General features: G+C 39.3%; 1 protein-coding gene across 1 annotated transcript; it reads left to right on the top strand.

Annotated features, from left to right (window-relative positions):
- Window positions 1–7,404: 7,404 nt before the first annotated feature.
- On the top strand, window positions 7,405–12,033 carry LOC132827384 (dynein light chain 2, cytoplasmic-like). Its single transcript, XM_060844047.1, has 3 exons — window positions 7,405–7,539; window positions 9,305–9,443; window positions 11,618–12,033. Exons 2-3 carry the CDS (start codon window positions 9,312–9,314, stop codon window positions 11,753–11,755), a joined length of 270 nt encoding a protein of 89 aa, XP_060700030.1. The 5' UTR covers window positions 7,405–7,539; window positions 9,305–9,311; the 3' UTR covers window positions 11,756–12,033.
- Window positions 12,034–13,761: the final 1,728 nt, after the last annotated feature.

Raw genomic sequence — 13,761 nt, 5'->3', positions numbered from 1 at the left:
CATCGAGAGCATCATATACAAAGCAGAGGTTGGAGAATATACAATTAAATCTCTACTGGATTTGAAATGATCCTTGGGGACTTTGGACGGAGGTGAGGGGAGAGGTACGGGTGCAGGTTTTGTACCTCTTATAGCAGCAGGCGAAGGTACCAGGAATGGAGAGGGAGTTGGTGTGGTTGTGAACCTAACGATGGAGTTGCAGAGGGAATGCTCCCTAAGGAATGCAGATAGAAGTGGGGAGGGAAATATGTATTTGGTGGTGAGATCTGACTGAAGGTGACAAAAGTGACGGAGAATGATGCTGCTGAGTTTGGAGACTGGTGGGGTGGAATGGGGTGGAACCTGCGGGATTCTGTTAGGGTTAGAGGAGGTGAGTTCAAGGGCAGAAGTGTGGGAAGTGGAAGAGACATCTAGGGTGTCCTGGAATAGAATTGTTCATCCTGAGGGCAGATATGGCAGAGGTGGAGGAATTGGGAGTAGGGGCTCATGTTTTTACAGGAGTGGGGGTGGGAGGAGGTGTAGTCAAGCAAGCTATGGGAGTTGGTAGATTTGTAGTAGATTTCAGTGTGTAGTTTGTCACCAGAGATGGAGATGGAGAGTCCGGGATGGGGAGGGAGGTGTTGGAGATGAACCAAGTGTATTTGAGGTAGGGGTGGAACGTGTTGGTGTGGTGAACGAATTGTTCGAGCTCCTCGTGAGAGCACAAGGCAGCACTGAGACAGTCATCCTGTGAATGAAGGGGATTTTTGTCAATTGACCTTGATCATTAGATTTTCCTGGTGGATTCATACAGCTTTGCACATCATATTGTTGAATTTCTCAGGTCATCTCTTCCAATTGCATGTCCATTACCTTCCGGATTAGTCTTTGGGTGTCTGTCTTGAGTTTTTGGAGTACACCCTTCTAGAATTGCAATCTTGGGTTGTTCTGCCAGACAATGAAAATTATTTTGTTTTTATTCTCAGTTGTTACATATTTCGACATCATTTTTGTCAAATCAAAGCAAACATCGTCACAACAGTATTTGGTCGCATTTCTTGCCAAAACTGCTGCTGGTGGTAAAAGCAGTTAACTAGCCCACTTGCTATCAGGGATGCCATTTAATTTTATGGCCTTTCTCATAAAAGCAGGAATGTATTTGTCATGTTGCTTGGATTCCTGAATCAGGTAGAATAACATTGACTTTGTAACAATGGGGCATTAGGACTGTACATGATATCGTTTCTCCATGTTGCTGCTGACTTATGAATTTACTTTGTGTGATTTCAACTCACTCCAGATACTTTACTTGCAACCAAAAGAATAATTTCACTCTCATAATCAAGTATGCTTCTTATTTGCCTATATAGACTGAAGCCTTACTATATATGATTCTTTACAGAAAATTTCATGCAATTTTCTACTTCTGAAATTTCCTTATTTGCCTGCTTTGCTAAACATTCATCAAGTTCCCTTGTGAGGTTACTGACATAATTCGTCCTCCCTGATTTCCAGGCTGTCTACTCCACACATTCACATCTTTTCTGAAGTAATTAAATCAAAATGGTTTGTTCACCTTTCCTCTTCTGCACCATTGATCACATGAGTTTCCCAATTCTTGTTCAGTACGAGGCCTAATCTACTGAAGTAAGACTAAAAGTATTTTGTAATGCCTTAGTTTCAAAATTATGTTGTAATGCCTTAGTTTCAAAGCCTCCCATGACCTTGCCCCTCTCTCCAACCTACTCCAACCCTATAACTCTGAGTTCTCTGCATTTCTTTACATCTGGCTTCTTGCACATCCAATTCCCATCACTCTATCAGCGGTTGTCCCTTCAGCTGTCTTATCCTTTAGCTCTATTATCATCTTCAACCTCTCTGTGTCTCTTATCTCCTTAAAATTTTTCCCTTTTACCAAACTTTTGGTGACATATTTTAATGCATTCTCATGAGCTTCGGTGTCAAAATTTGTTTGATAATGGCAACTGTGAAATTCCTTGGGAGATGGTTTTAACTGTGTTAAAGGTATTTTGTAAATGCAAATCAATGTTTTTGGTGTAATTAAAGTTTGAATCTTGAATTTTTTATCTAGCCAACTCAGCATCACTTACATTAAAATTGCTCTAATGGGGAATTAATTGTACAGTTTGTTCAATGCAGCTGCTATATAGTCAGCTCAAGCTTTTGATATGTCCCTCCTTACATGTTAGAATAGGCAACAACAGGTTATATCTGGGCCCCACCAAAAGGTTATAGTATGTGTCTCAAACAAGTAAAAGACAGTCAAGAGTTTTTAAATTGCCCTGCAGCAGATTTGGTAGACTGACTCTGATGTTAACAAGTCAGCATTTTTTTTGTTCAGGTAACAATAACAGATCAAAAGTTTATTTAAAATCTTTTAAAATTGCTGATAAGTGAGTAAATCTATGTAGGTTAAAAAGTTTAGTTTATAAGTTTTATCTTTCAAAAATGTAAAGCACAAAAAATTGTGGTTTGTGCCTATTTCAGACACTCCCTGACGATTTGCATACCACCATTTCTTCTGATTAAAGCATTGGTGGGGCTACCAGGTGATTGTATGATGTGTTGCCTGCATTGTCATCAACCTGACTAGGTGTGGTACCTTGAGACATTGAGAAGTTCTGTTTCAGAATCAATAACCAATGGAACATGTTGACTAAACATCCTTTCCAAAACCAAAAACCAAATATTGGTTGAGAAATTGCAAGCATAAAATTAAGTAAACATATTATAACCTTTTATAGTGAGCTTAGCACACAAGGCAGTTCTTAGATTCAATCCCAAGTAAGCACTGAGATTGTTTGAAATCAGTTGTAATAGTTGTTGCTGCCCTACAATTAGATGCAACATTAGGTCATTGAATTATATTAAGAACAAAATGAATGAGGGATCCTACTGAAGTGCAAGGGACATTGAACTGAACTTGAATCCCAATGATTTTCAATGACTTTGAGAAAGAGAGAAAATTGAAGAAATGGAACTAACATTAACAAAAAGCAACCAAAATTTCAGATATGGTAAATGATAGGGAATACGCAAGCTATTATAAATTGAAATTGCTGAGTGCAGCAGAATTTCTGTCGGGTTAAAGACTGGAAGTTACTATCAACAGTTAAACTGTGTACAAACAGAGCAGTCTGAATTGCTGAGGCTAATTGCTGATATAAAATGCTGTACCAAAGATCCAATCACAGTTGCTGACCAACAGTATGCAAAAGGGAGGGAGCTTGGGAGGTCGTGTGTGCTCTAAGCTTGAACTGTATAAATTAAGATATTCCGAAACTGAAAGTGTGTCTTTTTGCTCTGGAGATCTAAAGCTGTAATAAAGTTGTGTTGCAATAAAGGTTACTTGAATCTACCACAAACTTGGACTCTCACTAAGAATCATGAGATCCTGCAATAACTTTAAATGAAATACGTTTAATGGTAAGGTCCCAGGGAGTGTTGCTGAACAAAGAGACCTTGAAGTGCAGGTTCACAGCTCCTTGAAAGTAGAGTTGCAGGTAGATAGGATAGTGAAGAAGGAGCTTAGTATGCTTTTTTTTATTGGTCAGAGTATTGAGTACAGGAGTTGGGAGGTCATGATGCAGCTGTATAGGATATTTGTTAGGCCACTTTTGGAATATTGTGTGCAATTCTGGTTTCCTTCCTACTGGAAGGATGTTGTGAAACTTGAAAAGATTTACAAGGATGTTGGAGGATTTGAGCTAAAGGGAGAGGTTAAGTAGACTGGGGCTGTTTCCCTGGAACGTCAGAGGCTGAGGGGTGACCTTAAAACGAGGGGCATGGTTGGGTAAATAGCCAAGGTCTTTTCCCTGGGGTGGGGGAGTCTAGAACTAGAAGGCATAGGTTTAGGGTGAGGGGGAAAGATATAAAAGAGACCTAAGGGGCAACTTTTTCATGCAGAGGATGATGTGTGAGTGTGGAATGGCTGCCAGAGAAAATGGTGGAGGCTGGTATAATTGCAACATTCAAAAGGCATCTGGATTGGTATATGAACAGGAAGGATTTGGAGGGATATGGGCCGGCTGCTGGCAGGTGGGATTAGATTGGGTTGGGATATCTGGTCGGCATGGTCGAGTTCGATCGAAAGCTATGTTTCCATGCTGCATATCTCCATGACTCTAAACAATGTTAGAAGCACTGTAAGAACAATACAGTTAATCTTTTGGGTGGGGAACCTTTCTAAAAACTTTCTAATACTACGAACATACGCTTTAATAAAGAGTAAAAAGCAACCTGCCAATAATACTGGAAAAAATACATTAGGCAGCATCTTGTTAGAGAACAGATAACATTGAAATTTAGAGCTCAGTCCTTGTCCAGAATCAGACTAGGATTTCTTTTAATCTGTTCAATTTCAGGTCTCTGCCCAAAACTATGAAAATGAAATCTGCATTCTTATAACGCTTTCCTAACTCAGTGCTTTTTCATGCTGCCACCCAATTTGAGGTGTAAAATTGATCACTATTTCTCTGTAATAACTGTGGAAGTAGGACAAGATGGGGAATGGGAGGTAATGTGAAAGTGGGACCCGAGCTGTTAGCGTGGGAAGGCAGCTGATATAAGTCAGGCTGAGCTCCGCATTGGTCACTGCTGCATTAGAGCTTGCAACCTACTTGTGACCCTGACCCGTACTTTGGGAAACCCCATCACAAGAGCCTCACAGTCAATGAATCACAGACTGTACTGTAATATAGCAAATTCTGACAGCTAACTTGTGCAGGTCAAGGTCCTAGATAAACTGCAATGAGAAAAATATCCAGATTATTTCAGTTACAATATTTGGTTAAGGACTAACTAACTGTATGCCTGGATAATGCCTACAAAAAGTGCCAAAAGATCCTCTTTGCCTTTTTAGATTTTCTCCAATCCATTATAATGAACTCTTCAGAAATTTTGGTGAAGACATTGATGCAAGTTTGCAGGTCTGCTTGACTCTTGAAGCCACTCAACAGTGAGCTTTTTTTCAGAACTGTTCTTTTTTTGTCTTCAGCTGCTTCTGGTGGCAGTTGGTGGACATTGAGAAGTGGATGATCAGCACTTGTCTGCACTGGTCATTGCTTTGGTAATGAGGACAACCTTTTGCAGTTGGGATTGAACGATGATTGTCAATCATATACAGTACTTTGATTATGGATACCCCAAGAAGTCTTGAACTTACCTTTTTGGAAGTACAGTGGTTGGTGAAAAGCAGCTGGTGTTCCACACATTTGGTTGATAGAAGAATGCCATTAGTGATGCATATTCCCAAATCCTTTCTTTCTGAAGGTTTCTTTCCAGAGTTGGGCATCCTTTCAAATTCTAGTGTTGAAGTCTACAAGGAGAATAATTATATTTTCCTTAGGGATGTTGGTGTGTTTGTTATCCAGGGTGGAGGAGAAACCTTCCTTGGATTAATCTACGGCATCAAGAATTAAGTATAGCCACTTGATTATTGGTTCATGGAAAGTTGTAGATGGAAAGTCATGAGGTGATTGTTGATGCCAAAAGAGAGCCCAAAGAGTTGGTTGACAAGTTTGTTCTTGACAGTGAATTTAATTACATACATTCGAGGTTGATCTTCAGGTTTTCCTCTTCAGAAGATGTAACCACCACCTTCTTCAATCAGCTGCCCTTTACCATCTCTTCAAATCTCCTGTAGGGCAGTTATATCTGTGTTGAAGTGTCTGAGTTCATGTGCGATAAGGACAGTTCTTTGTTCTAGACAAATACTTTTCTCATAGCAATGAGGATTCTTACATTCCAGATTCCGATTGAATTTAATGTTGGTTTTCAGACTGGAGGTAGATGAGCCCACTGGATGTGGTTTACCAACCAGGCTAATGATGGAACAGACTATTTTTCAGGCAACTGAAGAGGACTGCTCATTGTGAAGAAAGCTGACAAAATGCTCTCCTGTGCCTTACCCATGGGCTAAACAACTGAGCCAAATTCTACTGCCTATCTGCCAGTCAGATGCTAGGGACTCCTAGCTCTCACAATCCTGTCCCTATCACCTCTCATTGGAGGGCTTGTGTTGTGTCTGTGTGTATTGTCAGAGGGAAGGTAATGAATTCCTCTTGTGCAGGACATCTTTTAACTTGGGAATGTTGTTGTACATCAGCAGACACATAGTCCTTGACAGAAGGTAGATCCAGTTCCTTTGCCAAGGAAACCATCTCCCTACTGCTGTAGCCTTCATCTGCCTACAAAGCCAGTGATATTACATATGTGTCTTCCACCTGGATTGCTATTGAAGACTTGTTTGGGATTGTGGTTTATCTGGTTCCTCCCCTCTGACCTTACCATCATGGATGACCCTGATAGCATCATTCTTGGGATCAACTGAACACTCAAGCCTCTCCAGCACATCAAGGTGACAATCCATGAAAAGGTAAGGTGGCAATCACAGTTCTTTGGGAACACCCAGCAGTGGCAAGAAAAGCACAGAGAAGGAGCCGGAGAAAGAAATGCTAATGATGTCAAGGCCAGGATCCAATTCACTTCCTGGAAAAATCTGCCAGATGCGTGGTTGGAGATATGGCTCTAGGATTGGACTCATTGGCCCAAGCATCCAAGGAACCCAAGATCAGTGACACTGAACTTCCTAGGTGCACAATCATACTCATTAGTGAGTGACTACCATCCAAGACAACAAGTGGGGACAGACATCTATTCCAAAAGACATCTCTAACAGTGCAGCACATTGATTGCAACACCAGACTTTGTTAGATTAAACGCTGGTCTTTACACAAACATCTTGACTTGAGATGGTACGCCTAGGCAAGGCTGACAGTTAATTCATAAACTATTTTCCATAAATACTGTATATTTCCAACAAGTTTTATTTGCAGTTTTAAGGACCTAAAGTGTTGGTAAAGATTTTAAGCTGGGGTGAAAACTATTAGTGATTTAGTAAACTACATTGAAGGGAGTCCCTGCCTGGCTGATTTATTTGACCTTATGTTCCCCAATGGGTTTGTTAAGATGAATATGTTCTTTTTTTTGGTTGCACCAGGACAGCACTTTCCCCCATTCGTATCACTGGCATTCATTATAAACCATTTTAGGGGGTTTAACCCCTACCTATGGTCACCTGCAGCAGGAGATATTCGAAATCAGTGCTTCCCTCACAGGCTCAGACGGCGGACGATGGTCACTGGGTGGATGGGTTAATAAATAAATGGAAGCGGTTGCCGGTTGCTAAGACACCCGCCCCGCCCCCCCCCCCCCTCCCCCTCCCATCATCCACACGCGGCGGTCGGCGGGCGCGCTGCCTGCTGGTCCGAAACAAAACGCGGGGGTAAGGAGCGGCGGGCTTATTGATGGACCGGGCCAATGGGTGGGCGCAAAAGGCGTGCGCGGACCAATAGGAGTCGAGGTGGTGACGGTCAGGGGGTGGGGCCTGGGCAGCTGGGCTGCCGCTATGTGACGGTGCCCGCGGGGGGGAGCTGGCTGTACTTGGTTGCTCGGGAGCGGGATCGGGGCAGAGAGAGTCGGAGACAGGGCTGAGGCTCCGGACGGTTCCCAGTGTCGTTGCTACCATTACCACTAGAAGTGAGTCTCAAGGCACGCACACCCCCTGTGCAGTCGTGCGCGATCGCTGGGGAGGAACGGGATCGCCTCGTTGTTAGGGCGGCTTCGGGCATCAAAAAAAAATTTAAAAACCGTTAAAGAGACTCGGTGCGAAAAGAATGTCCCGGAGGGCGGGATGGGGCGACGGTTACGGTGTTCCCTCTCTTTTGTCCGCTCCCTCCCTTCAAAAGCGACGGCGCCGAGACCGTTTTGTTTTCTCAGAGAGCGATGCGCGAATTTGTTTTGTCTTTTGGGCGGGAGATGCTGAGTCCCGGATCCCTTCCCTTTATCGGGATTCATGCAGCAACCGACTGATGGCCGCAAGGGAATTGCAGATCGTCGCCAGCCTGCCCTGGTCGAGCTGGACTGGGACCTGAGCAAACGGGCATTAATCTTCTGCTCACCGCCTCCCTCCATCTCCCCTCCCCTCCTCTTTTATTTCTCTCCACCACTCCCTTTCTCTCCACATCCAGCTCCCTCTTTCCCTCCTTCTCTGATCCGCTTCTGATGAAAGGTCACAACCTGAAGCATTAACCCTTTTTTTGTTTTTGTCTCCTGTAACTGGTGCCAAACTTGCTGAGCGTTTTCTTGTTTTTTAAATCTCTGCTCCCTCTTGCTCCTCCTTTTTCATTTATTTTTTTTCTTCTATTCTCTTTGCCTTCTCTTCCCAAAACACACAATGGCAATGTGCTAGACTTTTAATTTTTAATGTATTTCAATGGAAACAGTCCACAAAATGTAGTAAATTGTGAACTTTTTAAAAAAAATGTATAACAGACTTCTTTTGCTGAAGCTTTTTGTACTTGGGGAAATTCACAAAAAAAATCATGTAAATGAAAAATCTTTTTTTTCCCCTGTTTTAGTTTTGGTGTTTCTTCTGAATCATCCTAGTGTTTGCAAGATAAAAAGCTTAGTCAAAAATTTTTTCCCAGCAATATTTAACTTGCTGTAGTACCAAATTATGAGAGAAATAAGGAATGAAACATTAAAAATGAATTAAGAAATTTAGATGCCCATACAGAGAACTTGGAAGAGAATTTTGGTTGTATGAGTTATTCAAGTGTGTAGACTTTTTAAATTGAATTTTCTGTCCAGGTTTTCTGTTAAACCTATATTAAGGACTTTGTTTAATTGGCAGATGAAAATTTAGTAATTGCATTTTCAGATTGGCTCCAGCAACAGTTTTCTTTAAAGTAAAATATTCAAAGTCCTTGAGAATAGTATTATCAAACAAAATTTGAAAACACTTCAAAGTACTTGAAAAGGAGATTAATATGACATTATTTTAAAGAATCCTTGTGATAAAGGAGGAAAGAGCAGTTTAAGGATAACTTGCAGAGTTGGATGTGTTGTTGCTTGAAGTGAGGCAGGAAGTTGATAGTGTTGTGAATGTTAGTTCGGAGGAGTAATTCAGTTTCCAAAAAAACATTGGATTGAGGCTTAACCACTTTACATTTTCTATACCATTTCTTGTGTGCTCTTATGTTCCTGGTGTGTTGGGAATCTGATAGGATTAAACTGTAAATATACTAAAATCCTGTTTTGAAGTATAAAAACATTCTGTTTAAAATAAATAGCAATATAGAGAACAATTTTATTTTGGAAACGAAGGATCCTTGTCTGAAATATCCATCTGTGTTCTCCATTTAGTGGGACTTTCTAATATATTTGATCTACACTTTTATTGATTCCATTCTAGATTAGTGCAGCTGATTGATTTCATTACTTGGATTTTTTTTGTTGTCAGGTAAACAATGTCTGAAAGAAAAGCTGTCATCAAGAATGCTGACATGTCTGAAGACATGCAGCAGGAAGCTGTGGAATGTGCTACCCAGGCATTAGAGAAGTACAACATTGAGAAAGACATAGCAGCTTACATCAAGAAGGTGAGAGCATGGTTTTCTACCATAGAAAAATACTGAACATGCTTAGGAATGAAAGTCAAGCTTTGTCCTTTTCAGATTTGATCTGATTTAGTAACAAAACATTTGAACTGCAAAAATCAGTTGGTAGACTGAGCAAGTCTGGTTAATTCACTTGCCTAGCTGGCAAGGCAGAGTGATACCACCAGCATGGTCTATATTCTCAACAGCTGTGGTTACCATGAAGGACTGACCTCCTCAACCTCTCCCCTTGCCTGTGGTATGGTGACCGTCTGGTTAAACTAATACCATTCGCCCCTCTGAGAGAAGGTCTATCATTTTGGTAGGACTTTGGTGACTTTTACAGCAGGTCTGCCTGAAACTAAACTAAGCGTTGCTCAATTGTAATAAATTCCCACCTGCAACTAAATTTAAGTTCTATGCAATTGCAAATTTAAAACCACTTTGCTTTTCTCATTGTAGCTTACCTTCAACGCTGGCTAAGCTTCTGCATTTGACCCCTCTGAGTAGGGTGGTAATTAGGTTATAGAAACAGTAATTGAATTAAGGAGCTGAATTAAGCAACTATAACCTATAAAACTTTTATTTGTCATACTTTTTTTTTAGGTTAGTTTTTTTTAGACTAGTATCTGATTAGACTCTTCCACAACAATCTAATGCTATTCAATACCTAATGAATGTGGCCATTTGGAATAATCTGCATTCTGGTATAAAAGGAAACTGTTGAAATATTTTGGTTCATGAAAATAGTATTTGATTACATTACTATTGTTATGATTTTTATTTCCAATGATATTTTGATATTTCTCCAGATCTGAACAGAATAAATGAACTGCCAATATTTGTATGCTTATATTTATGTCTGGTCCCAATGAACACTGACAGGAAGTTGTTTTGGGGAAACTTGAATAAATTACTGTACCACAAGTACCATTGATTTCTGAACCCTTTCCTGGCTGTCTCCTATTTTCCTTCAGTTAGTGATGGTTTGGAAGTACACTTAACTGTTCACTGTGGAGTTTAGTTTATAGAATAAGACATTCAATCAGTGAAGTCAGTGACTGTATTTTTCCACAAACCCATACGGCTTTATCTCCCTCTCCTGCTCACTCTATCACTGTCAATATTTTGCTGTTGCCTTCTGGTCAATCTATAATTGTGTATAATAACACTTAATCTCACTATCAGGTCATACTATGTAACATCCTAAGAGGTTCTTGCTACACAATACCCCCAACAGCCTTAAAAAGATCTTGTAAAAGTTCCATTTAAAACTTTATTTTGTAATTTGTAGTGGTGCATACAGGAGAACAAATTTCATATGCCTTTATGGTCTGTATCTGCGTAGCAAGGTCCTGTTTGTTTCTCTACTTCTTCTTTCCTTGCATACAAAGTGCACTACTTGATCTGCATTGAATTTCACCTATTAAGCTGTCTGTCATCCCAAATGTATCTTGGTTCTGACACCTTCGGTTGGTGTTAATTAGAAAATTTGAGCATTTTGCTTCAGTTCACACACCAGTACATATTTTGTACAAGTGAAATCTAAATTTGTATTAATTTTGAAATGTGTTAATTAGTTAAGTGGATGCTGATCCTCAACATTTGAATATCTTCAGAACATTTCAGAAAGGATGATCACTTTCAGATTCTGTTCTCAATTTATTTGAGAAAGAATATTGTCACAGTGAGTGAAGTAGTCTTTGATTTCACTTACTAGGGTTTTTGCAAAATGCAATCTTCCTCCTTTCCTGGAAACTAAGGGGTTTTTTTTGCAATTTCAATCTCTTGCATAGTGTTGTTCAGGCTATCTGTTTTGCAATTATTCTTCTGTCAGATTGAAGTTTATCTAAAGGTTTTTGCATAGCCACGCTAAGTTGCTAATTTCTCCATTCTTAACTATTAGGTAAGTTACTAGACCCAAGACAAAGAGTAATTGTGTATGTCTTCAGTTTTTGCCATTGTTGTCTTGGATATCCACCAATCTGAGCACAGCTGAGGCAATCAATTCCGAATTTCCAATTGGATTTAAACTGGAGAGAAGAGATTTACCCAATTTAAATTTAGAATGGGATACTTGCAAAAAAGCAACTTTTTTTTATATTCATGAACTGTTGCTTATGGGTTTGAGTTTACAGTTATAATTAATACCTTTATAATCCAATTTTGTTTTGCAGGAATTTGACAAAAAGTACAATCCCACATGGCATTGTATTGTGGGTAGAAACTTTGGAAGCTACGTGACTCATGAAACAAAACACTTCATCTATTTCTACCTGGGCCAAGTAGCCATTCTTCTTTTTAAGTCTGGCTGAAGAAGCTGAACTATTGGGCTTCAAATGCAGTTGATCCAAGGAAAAGACTACTTTAATTAAAAAGTACCCTCTGTTTTCACTAATCCACAAAGGGAAACTTGAAGAATGTGTCCAGTGTAATTTCCAACATGGTGAAACCAAATTTAAGATGGGTTTTTTCTCCTCCCTCCCCACCCTTCTTACAAAAGGTCACTACTGAAGTTTTATGGTGACTTTGTATTTATTTTCTTTGTCCTGCTTCCCAATGTTTCCAATTCAATAAATGAGTTTTGATACCACTTTTTTGTTTTAACTTTTGCCTTCTCTGATTTGGTTTTTTGTATGTCTTTCACGTAACTTCATTATGAATTTTCTTATTTGAGACAAATAGCTAACATTGCTACTAGTGATTGTCATGAATTTTAATTGTCGGTAGAATGTTCAGTGGCCCATAAATGTAAAAGCTGCCACCTGCCTTGACATTAATACAAGAATTTATTTAGCGACTCATGGATATTTCTTGTATACAGTTGGATACAAATAGATTCACTCTTTGTGTAAAATACCCCTGCCCATATAAACAGATTGCAAAAGTTGCTAGGGCTTGTACATAAGAAGAGGTTTTTACCAAAAACATATTATCAGCAGCTGATAGTCTTCTAATTTAGTGTTAATTCTTATGAAAAACCTTTACTGCTTAAAATCAGTACAAAACATACATTAGCATAGTTTTAATAGGTGGTGTAAGTACATAGCCTACTTACTCATGGGCAAAGGAGAAAAGTCCATATCCTCACCACTCTCTCAAACCCATCCTTTTCACTTATTTTAACTTTAATAAAACAAGTTAAATCTTCTGCTCAATTCACTATTGACATTAACTGTTAGGTTTGATTCAAATTAGAGAATTTTAGATGTTAAACGGATTCACTTACTGAATATTTTAGGTCTGCCGTTTTAGTTTTAAGCCATAGTGGTAGGTTGTGGAGTACTGAAATTTTCTATTGTTTGTGCAACTGGAATATCCTAACCCCTTTGGAAACAAATTCTAAATTAAAAACTTCTATGAAGAGAATTAATTGTACATGATTATGATTATTTTTAGGCAATTCTGAGAGACGGAGGATGACTTTATTTGACAGCGGGGAAAACAATAACTACTACTGGAATGTATTTATGAAACATCAAGATACTATTATAGTTGATTGCCTGCTGCCTCTATTTCCCATCTTTAACATATCTAGAACTTCAATGATTTACAACAATTACATGTGTAGTATATTTAGCATAGTGAGTATCTCAAGTCAAAATGGATCAAAAGCAAAACTAGAAAGGTTCTGAAACTGGGAACAGATTAAGCTAGTAATAACGGAATAAGTGTGCTCATTTTCTTCAAACAGAACCTATGTAGGGCTGTATGAGGTGAGAGGTTGAGATGAATTTTAAGACTTTGAATCCAGTGAAAAGTCCTGTAGTGCAATATAGCATTGATGCAGGATGACAACAGTGAGGTTTGAATACATGCTGGATTTAATATGTTAAAAGTGAATCACAAGATACTGGTACAGTGGGAGTGAAGGAATAACACAAAAGGATGCGATTCCAGAAGTGGAAGTAAGCCCAACCATCAGAAAAGTCAGTTAATTGCAATTTATACTGCCCAGTTTCAAGGATGGGAAAATAAGCTTCTGAAAAATAAATTAACTTTGTTGCATCTCCATTATCATCCTATCCTTAGCTTCTAACATTGAATAAAATGAATCTGTGCTCGTACAAAAGTAGCTGATTCACACTATTACATTTGCTGCCCAATTCTTCTAAATGTAAGAGTCTGTCACACGCTACGTATTGCGACAGGATCTGCTTCCTGTTTAGATAGTTGTCTTTTATTATGATAAAAGCTAGGCAGAAGAAAATTGTTACATTTTGCTCTGTTCCAAAATGGAGAGGTGAAATGTTGACCATGGCACATGTTGCTGAAAAAAAAATTGAATGCATATTCTGTTAAAGCCAACTATGATAGTGTA

Source organism: Hemiscyllium ocellatum, chromosome 24, assembly GCF_020745735.1.
Source record: "Hemiscyllium ocellatum isolate sHemOce1 chromosome 24, sHemOce1.pat.X.cur, whole genome shotgun sequence".
Taxonomy (NCBI): domain Eukaryota; kingdom Metazoa; phylum Chordata; class Chondrichthyes; order Orectolobiformes; family Hemiscylliidae; genus Hemiscyllium; species Hemiscyllium ocellatum.
This window is presented reverse-complemented; position numbering and strand designations above follow the sequence as displayed.

Excerpts from the sequence above, each read along its gene's own strand:
- LOC132827384 (XM_060844047.1), top strand. The coding sequence starts at position 9,312 with ATGTCTGAAAGAAAAGCTGTCATCAAGAATGCTGACATGTCTGAAGAC. Across the intron at positions 9,444-11,617 it reads TAGCAGCTTACATCAAGAAG|GAATTTGACAAAAAGTACAA; the intron begins GTGAGAGCATGG and ends TTTGTTTTGCAG.